At 35.4% G+C, this 16,038-nt stretch overlaps 2 protein-coding genes across 2 annotated transcripts; one reads left to right on the top strand and one right to left on the bottom strand.

The window, feature by feature from the left end:
- Nucleotides 1–7,342: 7,342 nt before the first annotated feature.
- Nucleotides 7,343–9,101, bottom strand: LOC145574865 (protein FAR-RED IMPAIRED RESPONSE 1-like). The gene is made up of 4 exons (XM_081632738.1): nt 8,166–9,101; nt 7,962–8,027; nt 7,639–7,707; nt 7,343–7,369 (listed from the first exon to the last, which is right to left on the bottom strand). Exons 1-4 carry the CDS (start codon nt 9,099–9,101, stop codon nt 7,343–7,345), a joined length of 1,098 nt encoding a protein of 365 aa, XP_081488864.1.
- Nucleotides 9,102–13,107: 4,006 nt separating this feature from the next.
- Nucleotides 13,108–15,439, top strand: LOC145600101 (acetolactate synthase 1, chloroplastic-like). The gene has a single exon (XM_081655989.1). It carries the CDS (start codon nt 13,192–13,194, stop codon nt 15,202–15,204), a length of 2,013 nt encoding a protein of 670 aa, XP_081512115.1. The 5' UTR covers nt 13,108–13,191; the 3' UTR covers nt 15,205–15,439.
- Nucleotides 15,440–16,038: the final 599 nt, after the last annotated feature.

Here is a 16,038-nt window from a genome sequence, read left to right as displayed (position 1 = left end):
AGACTGCTGGTAGTAACAATAATAACACTTGGAAAAACAAGAAGAACGACCATCCTTCTTCTTCGTCTTCTAAGCACGAAAATACTACCAACAATATAAGCCAAGCTGATCTCAATGAAGTGTTAGCTCTTACTCCATTGCCCAAGAAGAAAAGAACTTACACTCCTTTAGGAATGACTTATGATGCGGCCTTTGATCGCCTTTACAGTTAAGGCCTGCTCACACCTATTGGGCCATTTCCAGAAGAAAGGAGCGCCAAATGCAATCCCAATGCCCATTGCAAGTGCCATCAAGGAAGGGGCCACACTACCGAGCAATGTTGGAATTTGAAGGACGTCATTCAAGACTTGATGGATGCAAATAAACTTCCTGTCCCTCCAGGCGGCAAGAAGTAATGAATACAAGGCACACAGATCCTTCGTGCAAGATTTCATGCTTTGTTTTATTCTTTTGTTTCGACCCTCTCCCCCCCAATAAGTCTAGCATAGGTTCCCGTTATCCATGTGTCTATGTGTCACATTTCTTACCTTCTTCATAAATGAGCATCTCTTTCTTACATTCGATCATGTGATTAGCAAAAAAAAAAATAAAAAATAAAAAAAAATAAAAAAAATAAAAATAAAAATAAAAATAAAAAAATTGCCGAACTAAACACAAGGTACACCAATGATTTGAGGCACCTTTGCAACCCTGTCATTCCCCATTAACCACTCAATCACATATCCAGTTCTTCATCAACCACTTTGAGCCTCGTTTAACGTTTGGCCTTCATTTCTTCAACCCACATTCACTCAACCCTGGGATTGGAAGATGTGTAATTGTATAACATTCAAAAAGCAAGTAAAAAAAAAGCAGCAAAGCAACAATAAAACAATGTCTAAAGGCAAGTGTTCCAATGTCTTTGATATGAACATGTCTCAAATTGCGTCTCTCATCGAGTGCTTGGTACCGTGCCTGAGAAACATGAATGCTAAGTGAGTGATGGACCGCATGACCTGAGATTGCCTACATTGATACAAAAGAATATAAAAAAAAAAAAAAAAAAAAAATGTGTTGAAAATAAACTTGCAAAATTCAAAATTTTCAAATTCACAATTACACATCTTGGGGGCTTCTCTCGGGTCTTGAGCCTTTTACCCCTTTTTCCCTTAAACCATCAACTTAACCACATTACAACCCTTGAAAGACCTCTTTGAGGTGTACATACACTTGTGCAAAGTTCGGTTAGAGCTACGTTCGGCCTGATTCCTAACGGATACGTAGGCAACCTCACATCGAGGTGCGGCCACATTCATATTCATATCCATGCATGATCGAGTCAAAGAATATCCAATGCTTATCCCTACCCATTTAGAGCTAGACTTGGGGGCTTGAACCCAAATCACATTAGCTTACCCAGCCTGAAGAGTCATCATCTTTAACTCTTCTCACATCTCTTTCCATCGCTATAACCCTTGCAGCCAGCCTTAGTATCACATTCACACACTTCACTCACACATCCATATCCATATCAATCATCCTTCCCTTTAAGAGCCCTTTATCATGAAATCTTGTTTCAACACTGTGCATGCTTCATCATATTTAAAGACAACATTCAGTAGAAGAAACATTGCATACTTGCTTAGCTTTCTGACCTGAGCAATGTTCATTGTTTCGCATAATGTGCTAAGAAACATTTATATATCAATGAGTTTTAATCATACAAAGCATATCGTGTTTATCTCCTTGACCTAAGCAACGTTCATTATGCAATAATCCCTATACGTGCTTAGCTTCCAGACCTAAGTGACGTTCAAAATCGCTTCTTTACACCATATATGATGCTTAGCTTTATGACTTAAGTTCATTCATCTATCGTGTCACATGATGTAATTGTCCTTAGCCTCCTGGCCTAAGAACATGCATCATGCATACATTATTTTCAGGACAAACAATTCAATCCATACGAATCATTTCGTAGAAGAATCATGGTATACTTGCTTAGCTTCCTGACCTGAGCAATGTTCATTGTTTCGCATAATGTGCTAAGAAACATTTATATATCAATGATTTTTAATCATACAAAGCATATCGTGCTTAGCTCCTTGATCTAAGCAACGTTCATTATGCAATAATCACTATACGTGCTTAGCTTCCAGACCTAAGTGACGTTCAAAATCGCTTCTTTACACCATATATGATGCTTAGCTCCATGACTTAAGTTCATTCATCTATCGTGTCACATGATGTAATTGTCCTTAGCCTCCTGGTCTAAGAACATGCATCATGCATACATTATTTTCAGGACAAACAATTCAATCCATACAAATCATTTCGTCTTGCTCAAGGAGGAAGTTCAAAACTTCTCTCCCTTTTCATTATTTTATTTTGGGGAAGTTCAAAAAACTATTTCCAAGTTTTCATCGAAGGAAGTTCGAAAATAAAAGTTCAGTTTTCACATCTTTCTTTTTCGGGAGAAAGTCGGTACCCTCCACTCATGACAAAAATTGACGGAAATTTTTGCTTTTGCATCTTCGTTTGCTTGTGTCTGCACACACACATATACACACACATACACACTCACAAGTCATACACATGTCATGTCACATCAAGTCAAACTTGGTCAAGTTAGTGGTCAAGTCAATCACAGTATATACGAGTCCATTGGCAAATTTATTTTTGCAGGTCTTATCTACAGCCCACGTCCGGGGACAAACGGACCATCTACAACCCACGTCCGGGGACAAACGGACCATCTACAGCCCACGTTCGGGGACAAGCGGACCATCTACAGACCATGTCCGGGGATAAGCGGACCACCATCATTTCATGACGCAAGGTTCTCGATACACAGAGACTTGCAATCTCATCATCTTTCGACTTTCCTCAAGCATGGAAAGTATTATCCGGTGGATTTTTCTTCAAGTATAGAAAACCGCCAAATCGGCTTTTTCCTCAAGCATGGAAGGCATTATCGGTGGAATTCTTCAAGCATAGAATGACACCATATTCATCAGTCGGCTTTCCTCAGGCTTGGAAAGCGTTATCGGTGGATTTTTCTTCAAGTATAGAAAACCGCCAAGTCGGCTTTCCTCAGGCTTGGAAAGCGTTATCGGTGGATTTTTCTTCAAGTATAGAAAACCGCCAAGTCGGCTTTCCTCAGGCATGGAAAGCATCATCAGTGGATTTTTCTTCAAGTATAGAAAACCACAAAATTCCTTTGTCGGCTTTCCTCAAGCATGGAAGGCATTATCGGTGGAATTCTTCAAGCATAGAATGACACCAAATTCGTTCGTCGACTTTCCTCAGGCATGGAAGGTATTATCCGGTAGTTTTATTCAGGCTTAGAAAACTGCCAAACTCTTCAGTCGGCTTTCCTCAAGCATGGAAAGCGTTTCAATCAATGTCACTCGGTAGATTCCTTCAAGCATAGGAAAATACCAAACTTGTTTGTCACCGACACACTGGTGCCAGATACGTATTCTATTCCTTTACTCTTTTATCTGTAGAACTAACATTTTTCGGCAGGTATCGGCGTATACAGAGTGATTTAGGATCGCAGAACGTCTTAAATCATTCTCCGTCCCTATCGACTACTTTGACTATCGTTTTCGAAACTAGGGTTTCTATAAACTCAGTCAAAGTGGGGGCTTCTGTAGACACCTAAAAATGTCTCCCCAAAACCAAACCCGATGATAAATAACCTTTCACCGCCACTGTTGGTCGGGTTTAGTATTTAATCCCGAGAGTGCTTAAAAAATCGTATTTTATTAAATTCTTATTTTTGAAAGGTCCATGGATTAGTCTTGGTATTTGGTAAAAGCATAGTTTTAATTTTAGCCCAAGCTTGTTAATTAATTTTAAGCCCAAACCTTTTTATTTTATTATTTTATTATTTATTTTTGGCCCAAATATTTTATTTATTTTTATTTCATTATTTTCTTATTTTAGCCCGAATATTAAAAGTCAGAAAAAGCCCGAAATTATCAATCGGCACTTAAAAGCCGAAAGAAATTAGGGTTAAAAATGAATTTAGACGGAAAAATAGACTGGAACTGACCGTGTCACGGTACAGCCTGACCGTGTCACGGGAACCCTTCCCGTCTGACGGTGGGACTTTCCGTGACACGGGAGGTCTGCCGTGACACGGGATGTTCCGTGTCCTTTCCGCGTAAACCCTTAACGTGTTTTCTGTTCCGTTTTATGAAAATTTCCCGCGTCACTCCAAAACTGTACCGTGTCACGGGAATATGTACCGTCTGACGGTACTCTCTAACCGTGTCACGGTACAGTCTGACCGTGTCACGGGATACTTTTTTAGGGTTTTTATCATTTTAGGGTTCCGTGTGCTCCCTCAGCACATTTCCTTATAAATACCCCCTCATTTCTGATGTACGGGGCAACCAGAATTTTATTATTCTTATTTTCTCTCTTCTATGCTATTAACCTAAACACTAGCCTACCCTTTTCACTTCAAAATTCCTTCTTCGAGCACTGAAAGGAGTCCATATTTTACTCGAGGTTCTGTCCTTAAGCCAAGGTGTGAAAGGTAGAATCGTTTGAGGGTTTGGCCCCAAAATCAACCTTATTTCATTTAATTTAATTTAGTTATTGTTTTATTATTTCCTTGAAGTTACTAACTCGTTTATTATTTTGTAGTTGCAAGCAAACAGATTCAAAGTAAGGATCATGCTCTTTTATTATTATTATTATTATTTTTCTAACGATTTTATGTTGTTAGAATTGTGAATAAATTGGTTTTAATATTAATATTTGTTCTATTATATTTATGATCACCATATTGCATGTTAAAGGGAATATGTAATTGAAAATCACGACTAATAAGGTAATTTGGACAACCGGTTTAGGATCCTTTTTAACCTTATTATTAATTGAAGTGATCACCAAATTTTTAGAATTATGTGTGCATTAATTTTAAACCAATTTAGTTAAATAATAGTTTGGAGCGAATTGAATTATTGTTTGTATGCCTTTGAGATCGCATGAATGCTTTTCAATATAAGAATCGAGTAGAGGCCAATACGGGCGAATGTGACTCCATGAATCACTTCGTACCATCATCCCCGATCCTCCTTTCGTGGTTCAGAACCATATGGAGTTAGTAATCTCATGGATTATGAATGGGGTGTAGGCTTCACGGGTCAATCGTTGTTGCCTTCGTTGTCCCTTATTCGTGGTTGCCTTTTATGATCCGTGAACGGTTTACAAGTTCCTTAAAAACTTGTTGGCGGCTCCCTACTTTATTTGTCCCTAATCGTAATGTCAATTCCCACTTCCTATGAGTGCCAAGCATATTCACACATGCTTTTAACGTAGGCGCACTTCGAGCAACGCCTACACTTAGCAATAATGGAGTTTTTTGGAAAACTTGAAAAAACTTTTGGTATCCACCTCTGTACAATTCCCAGATGAAATCAAATATTGAAAAACAAGATAAGACACTTCATATTCCACTCTTACTTTGAATCTAGTCTTTGATAATTTCCTATAAATTATATTACACTACCTTCCAATAAGTTTCATACCCGTACAAACTTTACATACAAAATCAGTCTTTTACTCAAAAATCTTTGGTGAGATATGGAGAATTCAAAATCTGTTTCACTTTCACCAATTGCTTTGAAGTCTTTGTACGATGGATCCACTGCTAGCCTTACCCAACAAACAAATGAGGTTAAAAATCTTTTCAAGCGCATCACAAAGGTCATGGGTCCTCAATTTCTAGAAGATATGTTATTCATGGAGGATGAACCACTAGGTATGCTACTTGAAATTTTTGTGGAAAAGGATTGTTTTACTCCTAAGTGTGGTGTAAAAAATGATTCTAAAACCCCTACCAAATTGAGAAAGAAGCTTTTTTCAAAGACCCCTCCCTCTGCCAAAAAAACTAAACAAATTGGAGAATTTGTTTCTGGAGTGATAGTGTCGCCGGGAGGAAAGACTACAACGGCCACCGGGGAAGTTACACAGCCCACCAAAATTCATGAGATTGTCTATCTAGACTGATTTGGTTTTTAGTTTGTTTAAGATGGCCATGGAGAATTATGTTCTTATTTAAGATTTTATTTCAATTATGTTTTTATTTCTATTTATGTTTTTATTTATATGTTTTATTTCAATGTCATGTCGTACTAAGTCTTGTACTGTCTATGGTCATCGGTTTTGAGATTAATGGAGAATTATGTTTTTATTTAATTAACATGGTTTTTATTTCTATTTATGTTTTCATTCTTCTGTTGTTTTCTTTTCATTGTCATGAGGTAGGTCAATAATTCTATTGTCGTCAGTTTATTCCATGAAGTTGTATTAAAAAAAATTAATAGAAACAAGATAAAACAAAATACAAGGTATATGCAAATTAGTGAATTGCAATAGAATTGTAAAATGTGTTCTCTAAATAAGGTATTTTTTAAATCGTGAGTTGAATTTAAATTTTACATGTTGAGTGGGTTTTTAATTACAATTTACATGTTTAAGGATTAAAATTTATAAGTTAAATTACAATTTTTTTTTTTGGTTCAATCTGTTTCAAACTTGATTTTATATCTCGAGTTGTTGTTAAATTACAAGTTTTGACATTTTAAAATCATGACTATTTTATATGAAGAAAAACTACAAAGACGAACATATCTTAATCTTGTTTATGTTATTAAAGTATGCATAATTGTCTACCTTACAAAGATGTACATACATCTCTTTTAAAAAAATTAAAAAAAAAAATCCACAACAGATTTTTATTATAGACGTACATGTCTGCCTTCAAAAAAAAAAAAAATTAAACGTTTGACGTACGGTTATAGTGCTAGCATCAATGCATCATGTTAGCCATAATTCTAGGAATATGCTAGTGTATATAAAATATTCTTTAAAGGTTTTCTAAAATTAAAAACAATTTTTAACCGCTAATTTAGATAAGTATGCATATATATCTACAAAGATTAACATATAAAAAGTTTGCACAATTTATATTCTACGGTTATAGCATTATATCAGCCATAATTATAGGAATATTTAGATACATAATATTGTAGCTAATTGATCTGTTCATTAAAAAAAGATATGCTTAACCGCTAATTAAAATAAGAAAGCATAACAAATAAAAAGGATATGCTTCATAAAATTAGTCAAAGTAATTATTATGATAAAACGTTCACCACAAAGGATTATAAGATGAATGACATAGTAAAATTGTACATTATCCAAAAAAAAAACCAATAGTAAAATTGTACTTTTTTTAAATCAAATACTCAAATGATATAAATAAGTAACTAGTCATTCTTAAATAATCCATTGTCCAGTTTGCTCGACTTTATCCGTCAATTGAATTGGAACCTTTTTTCTCCTACTCGTGGGCCAAAATAGTTGTAACCTGTAAATGTTTGTCAAAGAAGATATAAACATACATGAATACATATAGATATATAATTAAACGTAACTAGTTTATGATAAGCTAGATTTTTTTTAGTCACTCACTTGGTCTCGTTGTTGTGTGTCCAGCAAACTTATGAAATACAACACACACACACACAAAAAAAAAAAAAAAAAAAAAAAAAAAAAAAAAAAGTTAAACTCTTTGGAATCTAAAATAGCAACAAAATAAGGAATAATAATTTCTCAACAAAATACTCCGTAACTTACTGGCGTTGTATGCATTGGAGGGTTAGTAGTCATAAAATTTGCATATGTACCAATATCGGGTCGTATAACCTGCAAGGAAAAATTATACTTTTGCTTCAACTAATTATTATACACATCATGTATAATCCTTGCCTTTTATAAAGGAATAAATAATAATAAAATTGAGAAAATGTAACGTACTAGAGCCACATGAGAAGAAGGGTAGTAATTCATATTATGTCCATATCGATTATAATCTTGTTTAGATAACCAAAAATGCATTTTAGTTTCATTTAGCATAATATTGAAACAACGGCCTAAAAATTCACTAAAAATCAACTTACTTGTGAAGAGCTAGCCATATAGTTTGACATCATTGAAAAGGGCATCCCACTTAATTGATATCGTTCCTATTAAAATAGAAAGACAATGTATTACAAAATAAAAGTATACACATATGATAAGGGAAGTTAATGCTTAAGTTAAATATACTCATATGAAAAACCAATATGGAACATTAGATTGAAAAAGATGTTATTAATATATACCTGTTCATTTGTTTGTTGACTTGCATTCTTCTTGTATTTCGTAGTTTGTTTGTCATAGTCATACCCTTTTCTATGACTTGGTTTTTTTCCTTTTCCTCTACGATCTTCTGGATCTTTGACATTTTGCTGATCTACATTTTCCCTTTGATTATCTCTGTCAACTTCACCTCTAAGTGAGGGGTGTCTTCCATAAACTTTACCAAGTGTACTCACAATCCGGGGTAGTTCTTGAGATTCTTCAACCAATGCTTTCACTTGTTGCCTCAATTTAACCAAATTCTCCAAAAGAAAAGAGTATAGTTTATCATCAATTGTTGCCATAGAGGCAATTTCCTCAAATTCCTTATGCAATGCTAAATATCTCTTTGCATGTGGATCTTTGTCCGGTGTAAAATATGGCACTACAATTTTTGTGTAGTCCCTAACCAAGTCTTTTCTCCATCGATTTAAGATATACTTTTCAGGAACACATAATATATCCTCCTCATGATATACACGAACCACATGACAACACATGATCCCTCTACATTCAAAGTTTCTACAATCACACTTCACATCATATGAATCACGGTCAAAGGTCACTTTAAATTTTTGTATGCATGGCCATTTAGCCTTCTTGGTCACTACATCATAAACACAAACACTTCCATTATCATGGGATTTAGTTGCACTTGTATATGTAACCATACGCACTTGTTCTTGAAACTCTTCAATTTTTTTTGAGGTATAAAGACGTTGAAATACACTCTCGCTCACAAATTCGGTGAAGCATAGGGTTGGCTTATTCATTGAACGAAATGTTTCATTTTCCTCCTCATTGGCTCGTTTTCCTAATGCAAGACAATATTGCTCAACAAATTCTTTCAAGGTAGTATTAAGGTTCACAAATGCTTTGAAAAATAAATTCATGCTCTCACTACGTTGTGTACTAGACATTCCAACCCAAAAGTCATTTTTGAAATATATGGGAACCCACCGATGTCTTAGATTAAACATCTCGTTAAACCAATTAATTTGTTGTAACTTATGCTTTTCAATAACATCCTTCCATTTTTTTCTCAAACTCTTCAACATGAAGAGAATCATGGAGAGTCCGACGCAACTCTCTACGGATTATATCTCTATCTTCATGAAAATTCAAGTGCTTTTTTGCATTTCTCATAATATGCCAAATGCACCATCTATGTTTTGTGTTTGGAAATACCTCCCTTATAGCACTCCCTGAGGTAAATAGAATATTTAATTATTTCAAAACAACATCAAGGTAGATACTATCACTAATACAGACAAATTCTAGCTACTAATTACCAACAAACACCACATATATAATTTATTATAAAATAAAGAAAGATTAATTAGTATAATATTATGCCTATCACTATGCAAATACACTTTTTTTTAAGGAAAAAGGAGATATATATATTAAAACTTAATCATTCACCATAATTTTGGGTAATGTTGCTATCAATCGTAGCTACACACAACAAAACCAAATAAAAGCTTAGCAAAATGTACAAACTATTCACTGTATAAATTATTAATCCATGCATGCAAATATATATGCACAACAAGTTATTTATTGTACACATTATTAATCCATGCATGCAAATATATAAATGAAAAAGTTATGCAAGTTATTTATAAAGTGGTAGGAAGTTTACCTATAGCCATGCATTGATCTGTGACAATACCATTTGGAGCTTTTCCCGACATACAAGCTAGCCAGGTCTTAAACAACCAAATATAATTTTTCGTGTCCTCACCCGAAATTAGAGCACACCCAAGCAATATCAATTGACCATGATGATTCACTCCTATAAAAGGACAAAAGGGCATCCTATACCTATTTCTTAAGTATGTCGTATCAAATGATACCACATCTCCAAAATCACGATATGCAGCTCTACATCTCCCATCCGCCCAAAATACATTTTTAAGTGTACCATCGCTTGTGTCATACTTGTAGAAAATTTTTTTGTCTTTAGTAGACATGTCCATGAAATGCTTCTCCATAGCAGAAAAGTCTCCTTCTTTAAGGCACAAACGTCTATGCTTAGAAATCAAATTTCTACGATCTTTCTCAGAGAAGGGAACTGCACCAAATCCTCCATATCGTACCGCAAATGTAGCAAAATTTCTTCCAATAGGTACTCATGCCTTTTCATTAGTTAGTATAATATCCTTGTTATGTGGACTAATGAATCTATAATTCCGCATAAATTTAGAATTTGAAGGGTCTATGGGATGGTTATGCTCTAACACTACCGTGGTGAGTTTCTATTCCCCGCTACTTTTGTCAAATGTAGCTGTAATTTTAGCTTTACAACCGGTAACTTCACTTCGTGTAGGCTTTGATGGATCCTTCCCCCTAGGAACAAACTTTCCTTCTTTCTTACATACTAGCCTCAACCTTGTGCAATCATACTTATTACCACATTCAGTACCTTTGACATTTTCTCTACTTCTGATTTTCATTTGGAACCCATTTTGTTTTCCAAATTCATGATAATACCCAATGACATCTTCATAAGACGCAAAAAATCATCCCTACATTTGGAGGAGCAAGTTTTTCTAGCATAGGATGACTTTCATTAGTTCCATTTGTATCATCATCATCTCTCAACACATCAATATTTTCATTCACTTCGTCACAAATAAAATCCGGTTCCGAATTAATATCAAAGTCCATATCGGAACTATCGTATTCACTGTCTTCACCTTGATACTCCATATTAAGATCTATTGTGGATGGTACTACTTTAATACCACTCTCATCCATTTTCAAATTTCTGCATACAATATATATTATAATTAGTCAATCATTATTAAAGGGAGAAATTGAAAAAAAAAATCATATTTTTTTTTAAAAAATAATGAATCTGTTTACTTGAATAATATTTCAACAGTCAAAGACTTTTCTTTTTGGTAAAAAATTCTAAGTTACACGTTATTATTCTTATAATTTTTTTTTTGGCAAATGAGGGACACATCCAAAAATAAAAGAAAACAAAATAGAACAACCTAAAAGTCTAAGCAGGGGGTTTGACGTATGAGACAAGGGAATTGAAAGTTATTCTTATAATATTTAGTTTTCATGATAATACTTATCTCCTATTATTTGCTTTTATCATGTAGATATTTTAAGAATTTGTTTCCTATTATCTTGTTCAATAATATAGCTATATGTTTATTCCCTCAAAAAAAAAAAATGTAGGGTTCGTTTGGCATTGCTGTGGTTTTCTGTTTTTTAGTTTTTTGTTGTATAAAAATATATGATATATGTCACATAATGAATAAAATTTTTTTTAAACTTATTAAAATCATAATAATTTTGAAAACTGACAACAAAAAAGTGGAAACATCTTTTTCTTGTTTCCTGTTTTTAGTTTTTAGTTTTAAAAAAAAACAGGAAACTAAAAACCAAAAATGATGCCAAACAAGCCCGTAGTTATATGTTTTTTTATTGTTTGATTAAAAAAAATCGTTTCACATAAAAATATCGTGTAAAAAAAAATCGTTTACAATGTTTTCAAATATCATAAATAAAATGTTATAGAATAACTATCAAATAACTGATTTTTTAAACTAGTATTATTTTGATTAAAATTAAAATATTGACTATAAAAAAAATCGTTCTTAATAATTTAAGTTATCACATAAGTATATGATTAAATATAAACTATATCTGCTTTCAAGAAGATTATTTCATACCACAACAAATTGATAGATTATGACATAAAAAATAGTTTACTAACCTGTGATAAACTCCTTTAATATTGTTATCGGAAGGACATCATCACTTGAAGCCAAATTACAGAATAATTGTTTTGATTGAAGCTTGTATAATTATGGAGTATATTTTTTTGATAACGAAAATCATGCAAGACTTTGTCAATAAAGAAGAATAGTTAGCACCTTCTTGTTGTACTCATGAAGAATGCAAATGGTCTTTTTTTAAAAAAATAAAAAATAAAAATAAAAATTATTTAGTGTTGTACAGTAAATTAAAACTTCACTTTAATGATTTAGATTTAGAAAATTGGAATGCATTAAATATGTTGTCTAGTTCCCTGTATTATGCTTATTGGAAAATTAAATTGCATTATTAATGATTTTATGGTGTTAAAAGTGGGTCAAATAAACAGTTTTTTTTTTATTAAAAAAATTACACATCATTGCCACGTCAGTTCCACATCAACCGGGTAAACTACCCAGTGGGGAGGAACTAGAAATGGAGAAAAGTTATGCATTTACTAATGCATAACATTGATTAAAATATTATAAAAACACATGGTAGAGAGAGAAAAGAGGAGAGAGATAGGAAGAGAGAGACATGTAGGTGGACCACACCTATTTTTTTTATCAGATTGTATCACGTGATGGGGGACCACATGCTGATTGTTCCACTAAAAGTTTATATAGTACCATTGAATCCCCAGTGGTACTATTTACGCATAAATAATATCATTATGTGCACATATAGTATCACTGTATATTCAATGGTACCATTTGATCATCCAATGATATCAGAATATTTATTCGTTTGTACATATGCATAATTACAAGAATACCCTTTGTTATGCATTTCTGAATGCCTAACATTCCTCCCTTTAAAATTCCTCACCCAGTGGGTAGGTGTATCCATGCCCCATGGATTCGAATCAAATATTTTTTTTTTTTTTGGTGCTTAGAGAGGCACAAGGGCGGGTGATGAGAATCGATGCCAAGATCTCTTGGAACCGTGAGGGGAGCTCTAACCACTTGAGCTATCCCTCACTCTCAAATCAAATATTTAAGACATGACAAAAATATTTCTAACCCCAAAGTCTTTTTTTTATAAATTTAATTTTTTTTTTTTTAAAAAAAAAAAAATAAAATTCCCAATGCTACTTTAGTTCATTTCCATGGCTGAAAACAAAAGTTGAGCGCCTCCACTCGTTACAAAAATAAACCCTATTAACAAAACCAGATCACACTCATCATCACCCCTTCTCTTCTTCTTCGATTTCTCTCTCTTCAACCTTCAATGCCTTCATCAATGGCGGCTACTTCCTCAAACCCTTCTTTCTCCCCTTTCCCAACCCTCTCTTCCAAAACCCCTAAACCCCAATCCTCCATTTACTCCCTCCCTTTTCCCACTAACCCCAAAACGCCATCTTCCTTCCTCCGCCGCCCTCTCCAAATCTCCGCCTCTCAATCCGCTAACCCAAAACCGCCATCCGCTACCCAAACCGCTGTTCCTTCCCCTCTCACCGATGAAAACCCCCAATCTTACGTTTCCCGATTTGCCCCTGATGAACCCAGAAAAGGCTGTGATGTCCTCGTTGAAGCTTTGGAGCGTGAAGGTGTTACCAATGTGTTTGCTTACCCTGGTGGTGCATCAATGGAGATTCATCAAGCTCTGACGCGCTCTGGTTCTATCAGGAACGTCCTGCCCCGGCACGAGCAAGGTGGAGTTTTCGCCGCGGAAGGCTATGCTCGAGCTACTGGGCGCGTGGGTGTGTGCATTGCGACCTCTGGTCCTGGAGCTACTAATCTTGTTTCGGGGCTCGCGGATGCGCTGCTTGATTCTGTCCCTTTGGTTGCGATCACTGGTCAGGTGCCTCGCCGAATGATTGGAACTGATGCATTTCAGGAGACTCCTATTGTTGAGGTTACTCGTTCTATCACTAAGCATAATTATTTGGTTTTAGATGTTGAAGATATTCCTAGAGTTGTTAAGGAAGCGTTTTATTTAGCTAATTCTGGTAGGCCTGGACCTGTTTTGATTGATATTCCTAAAGATATTCAGCAACAATTGGTTGTCCCTAATTGGGATCAGCCTATTAAGCTTGGTGGGTATGTTTCTAGGCTGCCAAAATCGAAGTTTTCGGCGAATGAGGAAGGGCTTCTTGAGCAGATTGTGAGGTTGATGAGTGAGGCTAAGAAGCCTGTGTTGTATGTGGGAGGTGGGTGTTTGAATTCTAGTGAGGAATTGAGGAAATTCGTCGAATTGACAGGGATTCCGGTGGCTAGTACTTTGATGGGGTTAGGAGCTTACCCTTGTAATGATGAATTGTCCCTTCATATGTTGGGAATGCACGGGACTGTGTACGCGAATTATGCTGTTGATAAGGCGGATTTGCTGCTTGCTTTCGGGGTTAGGTTTGATGATCGTGTGACAGGGAAGCTCGAGGCGTTTGCTAGCCGAGCTAAGATTGTGCACATTGATATTGATTCTGCTGAGATTGGGAAGAATAAGCAGCCTCATGTGTCGATTTGTGCTGATGTTAAGCTGGCGTTGAAGGGTATGAATAAGATTTTGGAGTCTCGAAAAGGGAAGTTGAATTTAGATTACTCTAGTTGGAGGGAGGAGTTGGGTGAGCAGAAGAAGAAGTTTCCATTGAGTTTTAAGACCTTTGGTGAGGCTATTCCTCCCCAATACGCCATTCAGATGCTCGATGAGCTGACCGATGGTAATGCTGTTATAAGTACTGGTGTTGGGCAACATCAAATGTGGGCTGCCCAGCATTACAAGTATCGAAACCCTCGACAATGGCTGACCTCAGGTGGTTTAGGAGCCATGGGGTTTGGGCTACCAGCTGCCATTGGAGCAGCTGTGGCTCGACCAGAGTCAGTGGTTGTCGATATTGATGGGGATGGGAGTTTCATCATGAATGTGCAAGAATTAGCTACTATTAGGGTGGAAAACCTGCCTGTTAAGATAATGCTCTTAAACAATCAACATTTAGGTATGGTGGTTCAATGGGAAGACAGATTCTACAAAGCCAATAGAGCGCATACATACCTTGGAAACCCTGCCAAAGAGGCTGAAATCTTCCCCGATATGCTCAAATTCGCTGAAGCCTGTGATATTCCTGCTGCCCGTGTTACCAAGGTAAGCGAGTTGAGGGCTGCCATGCAGAAAATGTTGGATACTCCGGGGCCATACCTGCTGGATGTGATTGTACCTCATCAAGAGCATGTGCTGCCTATGATCCCAAGTGGTGCCGCCTTCAAAGATATCATTAATGAGGGTGATGGAAGAACATCTTATTAATCGCATTATCGATGATGATGCTTAAATCTGTATGTATAATAATATGTTTAGAGAGGTAATGACTGTTCTCTTTAGGTTAGTTTGTTGTTCACATGCTGCTTGCTACTACTATGATAAAACTTTTTTGTTGTTTTTGAGGTATTACTATGGATGATTAGCTCAAAGATTTCACAAAAGTGGTCTTTGAGCTATGTATGTTCTCTTGCGAAATACACTCGTTGGCTCTTTTTTGTTAGCACAAGTCTACAAGATGACGATGGCAATCAGTTGCTTTGAAAACGATATTTGACCCAATAAATCAAACCACATTTAGATTGTTTGGCTGTCTATAAATTCGTCTCTTGTTTATATCAATGCATTAATGCGGGAATTTATAAATCTATATGAGCAATAGCTGCAGCAATACATCAGATCATGTAATTGTATGTTTTAATCGAGCATGAAGTATTTGGACGATAAGCTTTGGAAAACAGAGTGCAAGAATAGCTCTTCCTTTTAAGAGTAAAAAAGCAATAGTTTCCTCTACTCTCTATCAAACCAAATAGAGCCTTAAACAACCTAAAGTGAGCTTTTAAGTTTGGCAGAAACCTTCATTTTCAATCAATCTAACAACCGTCTGATGTAAAAGTGATACCAAAACACTTGAGTACTATGATTTCCTAACTTAAATACAAGTATGTTTTAATGTAGCGGTTGAATCCCACAAATATGGCAACGCCTTCAGCAAATTAGGTGGGAAGCAAGAAGCATAACAGAAAAAGAACCCTTGGAATGGAAGCCAAATTATGTTCATTTGGTCAAAAAAAATAACCCAAGCCTCACCATCAACATAAC

This window comes from Chenopodium album, chromosome 2 (genome assembly GCF_948465745.1).
Source record: "Chenopodium album chromosome 2, dcCheAlbu1.1, whole genome shotgun sequence".
NCBI lineage: Eukaryota > Viridiplantae > Streptophyta > Magnoliopsida > Caryophyllales > Amaranthaceae > Chenopodium > Chenopodium album.
The sequence above is the reverse complement of the archived record's forward strand: the minus strand, read 5'-3'. Positions and strand labels throughout refer to the sequence as shown.

What these genes read in the sequence shown, in the direction of transcription:
- LOC145574865 (XM_081632738.1), bottom strand. Translation starts at nt 9,101, where the DNA reads ATGTCTAGTACACAACGTAGTGAGAGCATGAATTTATTTTTCAAAGCA. An exon ending in GTCAACAAACAAATGAACAG is followed by an intron (nt 8,028 to 8,165) that starts GTATATATTAAT and finishes CTATTTTAATAG; the next exon opens with GAACGATATCAATTAAGTGG. An exon ending in CTCCAATGCATACAACGCCA is followed by an intron (nt 7,370 to 7,638) that starts GTAAGTTACGGA and finishes AAACATTTACAG; the next exon opens with GTTACAACTATTTTGGCCCA.
- LOC145600101 (XM_081655989.1), top strand. Translation starts at nt 13,192, where the DNA reads ATGCCTTCATCAATGGCGGCTACTTCCTCAAACCCTTCTTTCTCCCCT.